This window comes from Anomaloglossus baeobatrachus, chromosome 6 (assembly GCF_048569485.1).
Source record: "Anomaloglossus baeobatrachus isolate aAnoBae1 chromosome 6, aAnoBae1.hap1, whole genome shotgun sequence".
Classification (NCBI taxonomy): Eukaryota; Metazoa; Chordata; class Amphibia; order Anura; family Aromobatidae; genus Anomaloglossus; species Anomaloglossus baeobatrachus.
The window spans coordinates 546,703,317-546,719,531 of record NC_134358.1 but is presented as its reverse complement, the minus strand read 5'-3'; the positions used below and the strand labels follow the sequence as shown (position 1 = coordinate 546,719,531).

The 16,215-nt window shown below is 49.9% G+C and overlaps 1 protein-coding gene across 1 annotated transcript; it reads left to right on the top strand.

The window, feature by feature from the left end:
- Positions 1-1,975: 1,975 nt before the first annotated feature.
- MTERF1 (mitochondrial transcription termination factor 1) lies at positions 1,976-13,162 on the top strand. Its single transcript, XM_075316840.1, has 2 exons — positions 1,976-2,195; positions 11,908-13,162. The coding sequence occupies exon 2, from the start codon at positions 11,931-11,933 to the stop codon at positions 13,107-13,109; it is 1,179 nt and encodes a 392-aa protein (XP_075172955.1). The 5' UTR covers positions 1,976-2,195; positions 11,908-11,930; the 3' UTR covers positions 13,110-13,162.
- The last annotated feature ends 3,053 nt before the right edge of the window (positions 13,163-16,215 follow it).

The following is a 16,215-nucleotide window of genomic DNA, read 5'->3' as shown; positions in this document are numbered from 1 at the left end:
ATAACAGTGCGAACAGAGTGCCCCTACATATAACAGTGCGAACAGAGTGCCCCTACATATAACAGTGCGAACAGAGTGCCCCTACATATAACAGTGCGAACAGAGTGCCCCTACATATAATAGAGCCAGCAGAGTGCCCCTACATATAATAGTGCCAGCAGAGCGCCCCTACATATAATAGAGCCAGCAGAGCGCCCCTACATATAATATAGCCAGCAGAGTGCCCCTACATATAATAGTGCCAGCAGAGTGCCCCTACATATAATAGAGCCAGCAGAGTGCCCCTACATATAATAGTGCCAGCAGAGTGCCCCTACATATAATAGTGCCAGCAGAGTGCCCCTACATATAATAGAGCCAGCAGAGCGCCCCTACATATAATAGAGCCAGCAGAGCGCCCCTACATATAATAGTGCCAGCAGAGCGCCCCTACATATAATAGAGCCAGCAGAGCGCCCCTACATATAATAGTGCCAGCAGAGCGCCCCTACATATAATAGTGCCAGCAGAGCGCCCCTACATATAATAGAGCCAGCAGAGCGCCCCTACATATAATAGAGCCAGCAGAGTGCCCCTACATATAATAGTGCCAGCAGAGTGCCCCTACATATAATAGAGCCAGCAGAGTGCCCCTACATATAATAGTGCCAGCAGAGCGCCCCTACATATAATAGTGCCAGCAGAGTGCCCCTACATATAATAGAGCCAGCAGAGTGCCCCTACATATAATAGTGCCAGCAGAGCGCCCCTACATATAATAGTGCCAGCAGAGCGCCCCTACATATAATAGAGCCAGCAGAGTGCCCCTACATATAATAGAGCCAGCAGAGCGCCCCTATATATAATAGAGCCAGCAGAGAGCCCCTACATATAATAGTGCCAGCAGAGTGCCCCTACATATAATAGAGCCAGCAGAGCGCCCCTATATATAATAGAGCCAGCAGAGTGCCCCTACATATAATAGAGCCAGCAGAGTGCCCCTACATATAATAGAGCCAGCAGAGTGCCCCTACATATAATAGAGCCAGCAGAGTGCCCCTACATATAATAGAGCCAGCAGAGCGCCCCTACATATAATAGAGCCAGCAGAGCGCCCCTACATATAATAGTGCCAGCAGAGCGCCCCTACATATAATAGTGCCAGCAGAGCGCCCCTACATATAATAGAGCCAGCAGAGTGCCCCTACATATAATAGAGCCAGCAGAGCGCCCCTACATATAATAGAGCCAGCAGAGCGCCCCTACATATAATAGTGCCAGCAGAGCGCCCCTACATATAATAGAGCCAGCAGAGTGCCCCTACATATAATAGAGCCAGCAGAGCGCCCCTACATATAATAGTGCCAGCAGAGCGCCCCTACATATAATAGAGCCAGCAGAGTGCCCCTACATATAATAGAGCCAGCAGAGCGCCCCTATATATAATAGAGCCAGCAGAGAGCCCCTACATATAATAGAGCCAGCAGAGCGCCCCTACATATAATAGTGCCAGCAGAGTGCCCCTACATATAATAGAGCCAGCAGAGCGCCCCTATATATAATAGAGCCAGCAGAGTGCCCCTACATATAATAGAGCCAGCAGAGAGCCCCTACATATAATAGAGCCAGCAGAGCGCCCCTACATATAATAGTGCCAGCAGAGCGCCCCTACATATAATAGAGCCAGCAGAGTCCATCCCACCCCAAAAAAAAAGGTGTGAACAGCGTCCTGCGCAGCACTGAAACTGCTCCTCCATTCTGTAATCTGCTCTGCACTCACTGCCTGGAGTCTGACTCCTCCCACACAGATGACAGGTCACATGGGTATGACATCATCAGAAAAGGTCCTTTTGCTCAGGGCCAATCACAGCGCAGGAGTACGTGACCAATCATCAAGTAGAACACTTGTCAACCAATCACCAGCGGCTGACAGCGTCCAATCAGAGGTCGCGTTACATTGGAGCAGGAAGTAGCGCGCACATGGTGCTACGCAGGCGCAGTACTCACATCTTCTCGGCGCTTGTTCTGATGGCGCAGTCGTTCTGCGTTTGGCTGTGGTGTGCAGGGATCTGAGGCGGCCCCGTGCCCGGTGCTGAGCGCTCCTCATTACTGTGTGGGGAGCCTCGTTACACCTGTTTCCTTTTAGTAGGGATTAAAGGGAGCTTCCATGTTGTATAGAAGGTGAGATGAGGTCATACCCCCGCTGTGTCTGTGAGGTGAGTGTCCATTATCTCTGCCCTCTTACACTATTGTGCTTTGTGTTGGAGTTTTATGCTTCCGCCAGTTTTCCAAGAGACCCTGCATTTTTCCTGATGCATCGATACCAAAAATGTTTTTTTTTTCTCATTTATTTATTTTTTACTACTTTTACCTTTTTATATGCGGGCTTGTACTTTGCAATTTGCTTCATCACTTGTTGACCCACACCGAAGCTGTCAAGGGTATAAATCACACCGGTTACTAAGGGGTTAACAAGGTAGGACACAAAAATACAGAGAAACAAAACTAAATAAAATAACCTTTTGGTCCTGGACGGAATATTTAAGGCTACATTCACACTAGCGTTGTTTTCCTTCAGTTGCAATGCGCCGTTTTGGAAAACAGCGGATTTCGTTAACGGATTCCGCTGCTTCCCATAGACTTGTATGGACGACGGATTGCGAGTTATGGACCTACGTTGCTTCCGCTGGCCGATGCTGCGTTGCTTCCACCGGGCGGCAGGAACGCAGCATGTAACGTTAATAGCTTGCGTTAAAATGACGCTGAGCGGCGGATTCCGTTACATCCATCAATAGTTATAATGGATCCCTATGGTGGCGGATTCCGTTGCAAAGTGCTTTACAATGGAATCCGCAGCTGGATTCCGCTAATTTCTACTGAGCATGCCCAGCATGAAAAAAAAAAAACGGAGCCGACGCATTCCGTTAGACGGACGCCAAACGGATGCAACAAGTCCGTTATTTCACAGAAATCAGCTAACAGATTCCTGTGAAATAACGGACCCGTTGCATCCGTTGACACCACAAAAATAACGGATGCGTCAAAACGACGCAGCAACGGACCCAGCGGATTCAACCCAACGCAAGTGTGAAACTAGCCTAACCCCTTAAGTACGAACAATTTTCATTATACAAGACTCGGGTGGTTTTTTAAAGGGGTTAACAAGAACTTGGGTCACAAAAAAAATGATTTAAAGGGAACCTGTCAGCAGAAATTTCGACTAAAACCTAACAGATTCCCCCTCTGCAGCTCCTGGGCTGCATTCTAGAAAGGTCCCTGTTACTATTGTGCCCCCTTTCTGACCAAAAAAAAGAGTTTATAAAGTGGTACCTTTTTGGCTTCGGATTCTCTAAATCTGTCACGGGGGCGGGCTGCCTGATGGCCGTTATTCTGCCCCCTGGTCCTGTACGCCGCCCCCATCGCCGATTTCCATACTTCTGGACGCCACCCACTGCTCCAGCCATCCATGCGCATGCCCAGTGCCAGTCTCACGGGACTGAGCAGTGTGACCGCTGGTGACGTGTGCGCAGACAAGTGATTATGGGCGGGACTGTGACTGTTATCAGCAAGTACCCGCCCATAATCTCGTGAGCGCGCAAACCTCTCCAGCGGTCACACTGAGCTCAGTGTAGATGCTAGACTGTATGGGCTGCTTCCAGGGATGACGTCCCTTTGTCACGTGATAGTATTTTGAACACGCCCCTATCACGTGACAAAGGGACGTCATCCCTGGAAGCAGCCCATACAGTCTAGCATCTACACTGAGCTCAGTGTGACCGCTGTAGAGGTTTGCGCGCTCACGAGATTATGGGCGGGTACTTGCTGATAACAGTCACAGTCCCGCCCATAATCACTTGTCTGCGCACACGTCACCAGCGGTCACACTGCTCAGTCCCGTGAGACTGGCACTGGGCATGCGCGTGGATGGCTGGAGCAGTGGGTGGCGTCCAGAAGTATGGAAATCAGCGATGGGGGCGGCATACAGGACCAGGAGGCAGAATAACGGCCATCAGGCAGCCCGCCCCCGTGACACATTTAGAGAATCCGAAGCCAAAAAGGTACCTCTACATAAACTCTTTTTCTTTGTCGCTCCATTGGGAGACCCAGACAATTGGGTGTATAGCTATTGCCTCTGGAGGCCACACAAAGTATTACACTTAAAAGTGTAAGGCCCCTCCCCTTCTGGCTATACACCCCCAGTGGGATCACTGGCTCACCAGTTTTGTGCTTTGTGCGAAGGAGGCAACACATCCACGCATAGCTCCACTTTTTAGTCAGCAGCAGCTGCTGACTATGTCGGATGGAAGAAAAGAGGACACATATAGTGTCCCCAGCATGCTCCCTTCTCACCCCACTGTATGTCGGAGGTGTTTGTAAGGTTGAGGTACCCATTGCGGGTACGGCGGCAGGAGCCCACATGCTGATTCCTTCCCCATCCCTTTTTACAGGGCTCTGGGTGAAGTGGGATTTACCGGTCTCCAGGCACTGAGACCGTGCTCCATCTACAGCCCCTGGAGAAGATGCTGGATGGAGCGGAGTACATCAGGGACATGGCCCTGCTTCCTCAAGGTACTCTGTGTCCCCGTGCATTTGGCGCTCACACCGCAGCATGCTGGGTGTTGTAGTGCGCCGGGGGACATCAGCGCTGCGGCGCCTGTGCCATGGCCTCATTCAGCTTTGCTGAAGCAGGCTCACTTATGGGAATTGGTCGCGCCGGCCGCTGGGACTGCGGCGCGGCTGGCACTTGTAGTGCGCCGGGGACTTCAGCGCGGCCTGCGCTTTTACGGCGGCCGCGCTGATAACTAGAGTCCCCGGCTTTTGCGGCCTGCTTCCGTTCGTTCCCGCCCCCAGACCTGCCAGTCAGGAGAGGGGCGGGACGCTGGCCACTTCCAGGAATCGGTCGCGCCGGCCGCTGGCAGCGGCGCGGCTGGCACTTGTGGTGCGCCGGGGACTTCAGCGCGGCCCGCGCTTTTACGGCGGCCGCACTGATAACTAGAGTCCCCGGCTTTTGCGGCCTGCTTCCGTTCGTTCCCGCCCCCAGACCTGCCAGTCAGGAGAGGGGCGGGACGCTGGCCACTTCTATGAATCGGTCGCGCCGGCCGCTGGAACTGCGGCGCGGCTGGCACTTGTGGTGCGCCGGGGACTTCAGCGCGGCCCGCGCTTTTACGGCGGCCGCGCTGTTAACTCGAGTCCCCGGCTTCTGGGCCTAGTCTCCCTTCGTTACCGCCCACAGCCCTGACAGTCAGGGTAGGGGCGTGACGCTGCATAGAGCAGAGCTGAGAGCTGGAGTATGTTTTGCATACTCCACCCCTCTCACTGTGTGCACTGTGAATCTGGATTCCCGCACTTTCTCAGGCACGCCCACGGCTTCCTTCTCTACAAGGACACCGGCAGCCATTAGTGTCAGTTTCTGTACGATACAGAGACAAGTGTGGAAGACCCTGGCATTCTGATAGTCACACAATCGCTGTAACAGGCGTTAAGCAGCACCTGTGGTGCTAACCCCACTAGTGCAGAAGTGCACTTATAGATATGCTTGTACTATATACATTGCACTGTTTGGTCGCACGTTGTATACACCCTCCTGGATTATGCGGAGGAGTTATCAGCATATTCTCTGTGTAAAACAAAGGTGCAGAACCACATGTTTTTCTATACAGCTGGTACAGCATGTACGGCTATACGGCCGGCAGGTTACATAGACTCCCATTGTATGCACTAATGGCCAGGGGATGAGGACGGTGTCTGCAGTATTTACTGACAGTTTTTCTGAGACTATGGCTATGATACTAGAAGCCTAGCAGTCCGGACATGTCTCTCACAATATGGGCACTGTTGAATCATTGATCCATGGCCCCCCTCAGTGTGAATAACTAACAGCTCCGGGAATGTCACACGCATCCCAGAGTCACGGCTCTGCACGGACGTCAGTCCCAGACAGCCTAAGTGGGCTCGCTATGAGCGGCCTCGGTTTCATCAGGGTCCTAACAGAAGGACTCGCTGTGTAATGAGGCGGAAGTAGCGGCTCAGGATTCTGATCCTGAGACCGCTCTCAATCTGGATACACCTGATTGTGACGCCATAGTAAATAATCTTATAGCGTCCATCTATAGAATGTGGGTTATTTCTCACAGCTCCTCCAGTGGAGGAGTCAGCTTCACGTATTTTTCTGGACCACTCTGCCTTCAGAGAGGCAGTCCAGGAACACCACGCTTATCCAGATATGCGCTTCTCCAAACGGCTTAGGATACACGTTATCCCTGTCCCCTGACTTGGTCAAGGACTGGACCCAATGTCCCGAGCGGCATCCTCCAATCTCCAGGCTTGTAGCTAGATCCATAGTTGCAGTGGGAGATGGAACTGCAAACTCAAAGATGCCACTGACAGACAGATGGATCTCTGGTCGAAAGCCATCTATGAGGCTGTCGGCGCACCGTTGGCTCCGGCATTCTCTCCCTTGGGGCACTCCAAGCTATTTCAGCTTGTCTTACACAGATTGACACGGTTACACGTGCATCTGTGCCGCAGGTGGCATCCTTAACCTCTCAAATGTCTGCATTTGTTTCTTACGCGATTCAGGTTGTCCTGGACTCTGCGAACCGTGCGGCGGTAGCCTCCGCTACTCCGTGTTTTTAAGCAGAGCCTGGTCTGCTCGTTAAGTGAATGGAAGGCAGATTCTCCTTCCAAAAAAGGTTGCCTAACCAGTTGCCTTTTTCTGCTGACCGACTGTTTGGTGAGCGTTGGATGTAACCATCAAACAGTCCAGGGGTAAGGATTCATCCTTTCCTCAGCCCGGACACAACAAACCCCAACAGAGCAAGAGGCAGTCGGGGTTTTCGGCCTTTTCGAGGCTCGGGCAGGTCCCATTTTTCCTCGTCCAATGTGGACTCAAAAGGATCAGAGGAGCTAAGATTCTTAGCGGGCTCAGTCTCGCCCAAAAAAAGCGACAGTCTGAAAACCCGCTTCCAAGGCGGCTTCCTCATGACTTGCGGCCTCGGTCGGTAGCAGGCTCTCCCGCCTTGGCGATATTTAGCTGCCATAGGTCAATGACCATTGAGTGTGAGACATTCTGTCTCACGGGTACAGGATAGAGCTCACTTCTCGTCCTCCAACTCGATTCTTCAGAATTTCTCCACCTCCCGGCCGGGCCGCTGCTCTTCTGCAAACAGGGTGCACTCTATAGGCAGAAAGAGTGATGACCCCCGTTCCTCTTCAGGAACAAGGTCACGGTTTTTACCCCAAATTCTTTGCGGTACCTATAACAACGGGCCGTTCCGTCCCGTTCTGGATCTAAAAATGCTCAGCAAGCTCGTGGACACCAGGCGGTTCCGGATGGAATCCCTCCGCCATGTCATCGCCTCAAGGTCCCAAGGATATTTCCTAGCATCATTAGGCATCAAGGATGCTTATCCACACGTGCCGATTGATCCAGAGCACTAGCGTTTCTACGCTTCGTTATAGGAGACGAACACCCTCTGTTCGTAGCTCTACCTTCCGGCTAGCGACAGTCCAACTGGTCTTCGCCAAGGTCAGGGCAGCAGTAGTCACAGTCCTGCACTCTCAGGGTCACTCTGTGGTCCCGTATTTAGACGATCTACTTGGCAAGGCACTCTCTTAGGAAACATGCCAACACTGCCCGAACGTTGCGCTGGAGACTCTCTAGAGTTTTGGGTGGATCATCAACTTTTTAAAGTCAGATCCGACCCCGACCCTATCGATAACATATCTAGGCATAGAGTTTCTTACTCTCTCAGCGATAGTGAAGCTGCCGCTAGACAAACAGCATTCACTACGGGCTGCAAGCTCTTCTTTAAGAACCAGTCGCACACATTGAGACGCCTCATGCACTTCCTACGTAAGATGGTAGCAATGGAGGCAGTTCCTTTCGCGCAGTTTTACTGCGTCCACTACAATGGGACATTCTCCGCCAATGGGACGAGGAGTCGACTTCCCTCAACAGAGTCGTCGTTCTTTCTCAGGCGGCCAAGGAATCTCTTACGACAGACGCGAGTCTATCAGGGTGGGGAGCAGTTTTTCTCCACTACAGCGCTCAGGGTACGTGGACTCAGCAAGAGTCCACTCTTCAGATCAATGTTCTTGAACACAGAGCAGTGTATCTTGCCCTACAATCCTTCCAACAGCGGCTGGAAAGCAAGCATATCCGACTTCAGTCGGACAGCTCCACAGCGGTGGCATACATCAACCACCAAGGAAGAACGCGCAACCGGCAAGCCTTCCAGGAAGTCCGGCAGGTTCTGATGTGGGTGGAAGACACGGCATCCACCATATCCACAATTCACATCCCAAGTGTGGAAACTAGGAAGCTGACTTCCTAAGTCGCTGAGGTGTGGCCGAAAGAGTATGGTCTCCTCACCCGGACGGGTTTCAGGAGATCTGGCGCCGCTGACAGAGGCCGGACGTCGATCTAATGGCGTCACGGCACAACAACAATGTGCCAGCTTCATGGCACGGTTTCACAATCATCGAGCTCTGGCGGCAAACGCCTTAGTTCAGCATTGGTCGCAGTTCCAGCTACCTTAGGTGCCACCTCTGGCATTGTTGCCCAGAGTACTGCGCTAGATCAAGACCGACTGCGACCGCGCCATCCTCGTCGCTACAAATTGGCCGAGGATGTTGTGGTACTCGGTTCTGTGGTGCCTCACGGTAGGCTAACCGGGGGCACTACCAGACCAATCAGACTGGCTGTCTCAAGGGCCATTCTTCCATTTGAATTCTACGGCCCTCAACCGGATGGTGTGGCATTGAGTCCTGGAACCTAGTGTCGTCAGGATTACCTCAGAACGTGGTTGCCACCATGAGACAGGCTAGCATACCAACGTCCGCCAAGATTGACCACAGGACGTGGAAGATGTTCTTATCTCGGTGCTCGGCGCAGGGTGTTTCTCCCTGGCCGGTTGCATCGTCTATGTTTCCTTCCTTCCTGCAATCTAGGTAGGAAAATGGGTTGTCGCTCAGTTCCCTTTAGGGACAAGTCTCAGCGCTATCTGTATTTTTTCAGAAACGACGACTTCCTCAGGTACGCACGTTCCTACGGGGAGTTTGTCTTCTCAGCACTCCGTACAAGCGGCCGTTAGAGCCCTGAGATCTGAACAAGGTTCTAATTGCTCTCCAGATGCCGCCTTTCGAGCCTTTGAAGGATGTCTCCCTTCCCGTTTTTCACGGGAAGTGGCCTTCTAGTAACGGTCTCGTCTCTTAGGAGAGTTTCCGAGCTAGCAACGCTCTCATACAAACTCCCTTCCTGGTCCTTCACCAGGACAGGGTAGTTCTGCGTCCGGTTCCGGAATTTCTCCCTAAGGTGGTATCCCATTTTCATATCAATCAGGATATCACCTCACCTTCTTTGTGTCCTCGTCCAGTCCATCAATTTCAGAAAGATTTGCATCTGTTGGTTCTGGTGAGAGCACTCAGGTTCTACTTCCCGCATGGCGCTCCTGCGCCACCCGGATGCACTCTTTGTCCTTGTCGCTGGTCGGCGTAAACAGTCGCAAGCTTCCAGATCCACCCTTGCTCGGGGGCTCGAGGAACCAATTCTTGAAACCTACAGTTCTACTGGGCTTCTGGTTCTCTCAAGGCCGAAGGCCCATTCTACCAGAGCCGTGGGTGCATCCTGGGCATTACGGCACCAGGCTACGGCTCAGCAGGTGTGTCAGGCACCCACCTGGTCGAGTCTACTTACTTTTACCAAGCATTATCAGATGCATACCTACGCTTCGGCAGACGCCAGCCTAGGTAGATAAGTCATTCAGGCGGCGGTTGGCCACCTGTAGGAGAGGGCCGTTTGACGGCCCTATCATGAGGTATTCTTTTACCCACCCAGGGATTGCTTTTGGACATCCCAATTGTCTGGGTCTCCCAATGGAGCGACAAAGAAGAAGGGAATTTTGTTTACTTACCGTAAATTCCTTTTCTTCTAGCTCCAATTGGGAGACCCAGCACCCGCCCTGTTTTCTCGGGGTTTTTCTGTTTTTTCGGGTACACATGTTGTTCATGTGGTATGGTTCAGTTCTCCGATGTTTCCTCGGATTGAATTGGTCTTTAAACCAGTTATTGGCTTTCCTCCTTCTTGCTTTGGCACTAAAACTGGTGAGCCAGTGATCCCACTGGGGGTGTATAGCCAGAAGGGGAGGGGCCTTACACTTTTAAGTGTAATACTTTGTGTGGCCTCCAGAGGCAATAGCTATACACCCAATTGTCTGGGTCTCCCAATTGGAGCTAGAAGAAAAGGAATTTACGGTAAGTAAACAAAATTCCCTTCTTTTTGGTCAGAAAGGGGGCACAATAGTAACAGGGACCTTTCTAGAATGCAGCCCAGGAGCTGCAGAGGGGGAATCTGTTAGGTTTTAGTCGAAATTTCTGCTGACAGGTTCCCTTTAAGAAGGAAAAAAAATGACCGAGGAGAAACTTTTTTTTTTTTTTTTTTTTTTTTTTTTTTTTGTGTTTTTGAGAATGCATTTTTTTTTTTTTTTTTTTTTTTTTTATTCAGTGGGTGAAAAATTATGATGGGCAAACCTGGACTGTAAAGACCGACCCGTGCTGGTTCAAAGGTACCAGAGTGTCGGCCGCAGAATTCTCAGGGCATTCTGGGTATTGATCCGGCACATGTGTAAGAAAAAAAATAATAAACCAAGTGTATTGTACATTATACCGAGTCTCTGGCGCGGCTGTTACACTGCTCCCACGGCCGCCCATTCAACTTCCTAGGCTGCTCATTAATCTTATACATATTCACTGCTTTCCTCGCCTATTGGCGTCTGTGATTGGTTGCAGTCAGATGTGCCCCCACGCTGAGTGACTGCATGTCTGACACTTCCAATCACAGATGCAGTCTGTGGGTCTATATCGTACAGTGAAAGTAAATTAGGGTAGGGTCCCCCCCATTTTATGACACCCAGCACAGATAAAGCATAAGGATACAGGCTGCATCCCCCCAGCCATGCGCTTATCTGGGCTGTGTATCAAAGAGGAACCGCATGCAGCTTTGATTTCAATGAGTCAAAACGGCATGCAGTCTCCCCCCCCCCCCCCCCCCCTTAATTTTGAATTTAGCAAGCCAAGATAAAGCCTGACAGCTGGGGGCCGGTATTCTTAGACTGGTGAGACCCAAGGTTATTTCCCCCCTCCCCTAAAAATAGCAGCCGGAATTGCCACATCCATTAAATGTGACAGTCCCAGCACTTTACCTGGCTCTTCTCAATTGCCCTGGTGCGGTGGCAATCCGGGTAATATGGGATTAATATCAGATCAAAGCTGCTGCTAAAGCCTAGATTAGTAATGGGAGATGTCTGAGACCCCCCCCCAATTAATAATCTGTAAGTGAAAGTAAATAAAAAAAAAAACCCAAAAAAATCCTTTATTTGAAATAAAGTACAAAAAAAGCACATTCTTTCACCACTTTATTAACCTCAAAACACCCCTGCAGGTCCAACGTAATCCACACGAGGTCCCACGACGATTCCAGTTCTGCTCAGTGCCGGCTCAGCTCTTGAACCTGGTCCAAACACCGGCCCCCAGCGCAGTGCATACAGTTGCCCCATATGTGCAAAGGGCTTAAATGGGCTGTTCCCTCGTGGGATCAAATCCCTGATGGTCCATTCTCTCCGATCCATCACCTACGTTTTTTACTATGTTTATGTTGTTAATTAACCCATTACTTGCCAAATGAGACGTTTTCATTTTTTTTAAATTAAATGACAGATTTTTTTTATGAATAAAAAAATTAAAAATGAAAATTAAATTTAAGCAAAATTAATGAATTTAATGAATTAATTAATAATTATTTTAATGAATTTTAAGCAAAAAGCTTAGGCGTCCCAAAAAAAGGACATTGATAGATAATAGGTTAAAAATATGTCCAACCTGTAAGTAATGTTGTTTTTTGTATTTTATCATTTTTCTTATGTTCTTTAGACAGAAGAATAAGCCCTCCGACCATGGCCACAAAAATGTTCGTTCGTATAACTGGGAATTTTGTGACCTGTTTAAGAAGCGCACAGAGTGTTAAGTCGGCGGTGCGTTGCGCCCTCCCTGGTGCCGGCGTCCCACGGGCGAGGTTCTGCTCACAGCAAGTTTCACAGGACGAAGTGAAAGTCCCGATCGAAAACTTGACCCTGGTGTCCAGCCTGGAGAACATGGGGGTGGACATGATGCGGGTCAGAAAGCGCCATGCCGTGCTCCTCAAGAAGACGACGACATACGAGCAAAATCTCAAACACTTCCTTACCAACAAAGGCGCAGACTCCAAGATGGTGGCGAGCATCATCTCCAGGTACCCGCAGGCGATCACCCGTGATTTAGAAGTCTTAGAAAAGATGTGGAACATTTGGAAAGGGGTATTGGGTACAGACGAGACCGTCCTGAGTGTGGCGCAGCGCTCCCCCGAGTCTTTCTTCCGAACATCGAATACCGGGAACTTATCCAAAAATATCCGCTACCTCCAGTCCCTCGGATTGCCGCCCAAAGTCCTGTGCCAGCTGATGGTCAAGTCACCCAGAACTTTTGCAAACAGCGTTGACCTCAACAAGCAGAATGTGGAGTATTTACTAGGACTCTGCACCATGTTAGGTGGCAAAAACCCGCGGGAGTTTGTCCGGGAGTTGATTTCTAGAAATATCTATATTTTGACCAAAAGTACAAATCGCATCCAATACAACATCGAGAACATGAAGTCCCTGATGAAGCTGGACGACCGCGCCCTGCTGCTCTGGATACAGGGCGACGGCGCGCCCATTGTTAGCCTCAGCTACACCTACTTCGAGAATAACTATAGAAACGCGCGTGAGGTACTGCAGTCCTTGGGGTGCACGGAGGCGGAGATTTCCCTCTATGTCTTCACCTGTCCCAAATTACTGCTCGTGACGCCCACCATATTTGCCAACAAGATCAAGCTCCTGATGGATTGTGGGGTCGACGTGAAGGAAATTCTCAACCACCCCAATATTCTGGCTTTTCATATTAACAACCTAAAATCTAGAATTCAGCAACTGAAAGAGTCTGGTTACGACTTCCAGTCCTTCGGCCTCAGCGTTCTCCTGCTCGGCCAGGCGAAGTTTAGCTCCAGGGTAGAGAGACTTCGCAGTGCCGGGACCCTGGAGGAGGGAGTGCGGCAATAATAATGGAGATTTACTAAATATGTTGTTATATTTTAATATCATGAATTAAATATTTGCACTTCTTATATTTATTGTATAGTCACTTCGTCAGCAGAATAGTGAGTGCAGCTCTGGAGTATATAATACAGGAGGTAACTCAGGATCAGTACAGGATAAGTAATATATGTACACAGTGACTTCACCAGCAGAATAGTGAGTGCAGCTCTGGAGTATAATACAGGGTGTAACACAGGATCAGTAATGTATGTATACAATGACTGCACCAGCAGAATAGTGAGTGCAGCTCTGGAGTATAATACAGGAGGTAACTCAGGATAAGTAATGTAATGTATGTACACAGTGACTGCACCAGCAGAATAGTGAGTGCAGCTCTGGAGTATTATACAGGAGGTAACTCAGGATCAGTACAGGATATGTAATGTATGTACACAGTGACTGCACCAGCAGAATAGTGAGTGCAGCTCTGGAGTATAATACAGGGTGTAACACAGGATCAGTAATGTATGTATATAATGACTGCACCAGCAGAATAGTGAGTGCAGCTCTGGAGTATAATACGGGATTGAATGAATTCCACCTCTATGGGGATGCTGTATGGTTTCTTTGGCATAGAACACTTAATTACTGACCTCAGCTGTGGTGCTGGTTTGTGCGGTGTGACACCACTGAAAGCTGGTAATTGGCTGCAGCGGTGATGTGTGACATGATCTTTGCAGCAAAGTAAACAGAGACAGGAAACCAACAGTAACTGATAAATTGCAGAATTGTACAAATGATGAAGACCTGTAAAGACTCCTTCAGCTGTTCTCTCCGATACAGAGTGCTGGTGACGATCAGTGCGTCTGGCTTCAGGGCCCCTGCGCTCCTCCAATGCTCCGACGTAAAGCCGCCTCTGCTTGCAGCTTGGGAGAGCGCTCAGTTTAGGCCAGCAGCTATGACATGTCGCAGGCCCAAACTGTCAATCCCCTGCAGCCCTGAAGAACTGACCCATGTGTGTGTGATGGAGAGGGAACACTGGTTGTGAGTCTAAGGAGTCCGGGACTCTGTACAGAATGTTTCATTGTAGAGGCCTCTGACCTCTTTTTGGGCCTCTTTTTAAAGAAAGCTGACTATATATACCATCGCTTTATAATCTGAGACTGATGGGCTGAGTCAGCACTGCGACCGCTTCGTGGCATTTCTGTGCAGGGGCTCTGCAGCAAAGTATAAAGGGCTGTGCTGAAGATAGCTGCGCAGCCTGGGGTCCACAGTCCTTCAGCCCCTCATTCTTAGGATTGGAAAGGACATCAGTGGTCGGACCCTACTGATCAAAATGTGATTTTATCAGGGTTTGGCTGCGGGCCATATCCGGCTCTTTGGCTGTTCCAGTCCAGCCCGCAGACAAACTGCTGAAGGTCTCAAAACAGTGGACCATAGGCTGCAATGTGCCGTACGCTGCCCTACGTCACCGTTATGCACAGGATGCGGATAGCGGTGAACACATTGATGGACGTGAGTTCGCCGGCCCCTTCCACCAATGAGCGTGCAAGAGAGCTGTGCAGAGGGTCAGTGCAGCAGAGCGGCGGAGGAACTGGAGAGAGGTGTGTGTGTGTGTGTGTGTGTGTGTGTGTGTTTGTTTTTTGTTTTGGTATTTTTTTTGGGTTTATTTTAAACTTGTGTAGGAGCGCATGCTCTATATAGGGGGTTATGTGAGGCTCTTATAGTATATGGGGGGTTATATGAGGCTCTTATAATATATGGGGGGCTATTTGAGGCTCTTATAGTATATGGGGGGCTATGTGAGGCTGCTCATATAGTATGTAGGGGGCTATGTGGGGCTCTTATAGTATATAGGGGGATATGTGAGGCTCATATAGTATATGGGGGGCTATGTGGGGCTCTTGTAGTATACAGGGGTAGGTGGGGCTCTTGTAGCATATAGGGGGCTAGGTGGGGCTCTTGTAGCATATAGGGGGGGCTAGGTGGGGCTCTTGTAGCATATAGGGGGGGGCTAGGTGGGGCTCTTGTAGTATTTAGGGGGCTAGGTGGGGCTCTTGTAGCATTTAGGACTAGGTGGGGCTCTTGTATTTAGGGGGCTAGGTGGGGCTCGTGTAGTATATAGGAGGTAGGTGGGGCTCGTGTAGTGTATAGGGGGCTAGGTGGGGCTCGTGTAGTGTATAGGGGGCTAGGTGGGGCTCGTGTAGCGTATAGGGGCTAGGTGGGGCTCATGTAGTATATGGGGGGCTCATGTAGTATATAGGGAGCTAGGTGAGGCTCATAGAGTATATACAGTGCCTTGTGAAAGTATTCACCCCCACCCCCCTTGGCATTTTGGATTTTGCTACCTCACAACCTGGAATTTCAGTTTTTTGGGTTGTTTTTTTTTAAGGGTTTGCATCAGTTCATGTAACATGCCTACATCTGTGAACATATATTGTGAAGGTTTTACATTTATTGTGAAGCAAAGAACAAATAGGACAAGATAACTGAAAACTTCAGTGTGCATAACTATTCATTCCCCCAAAGTCAGTACATTATAGAGCCTCACTTTGCGGCAATCACAACTGCAAGTTGCTTTGGGTACGTTTCTATTTGCTTTCCATATCTTGCCACTGGGATTTTTGATAATTTCTTAAGGCAAAACTGATCAGCTCCTTCAGTTCGGCCTCTTTCACACATCCATGCAAAACACACACGTTTTTCACTGACTTGTTGAAAGTGCGTATGGCCATCCATGTGCCGTGATTTTGGCACACGTGTGTTCTGTGTGCTATCCATGATAGCACACGGAGAGCAGGAACGTTTTACTCACATGTCTCCGGCGCTGCTGCTTCTGGGTCTGCAGTGTAGTGAATATTCATGAGCACAATGAGCCGACCCGGAAGCAAGTGACAGCAGCGCTGGAGAGAGTATAGAAAATAATTTTATTTCAAAGACACGTGTTTTCTCCGGTATGAATCACATCCGTGTGTGGTCCGTGTGACACCCGTGCTGTCAGACAAAAATGGACATGTCGCTGTGTGGGGCACATGGACACTCATGTCCTCCACACGGACACATGGTCCATGGGAAACACGGATGTGTGTGCAGATCCATTGATTTTAATTGGTCTGCGTAGGTCCAAGTC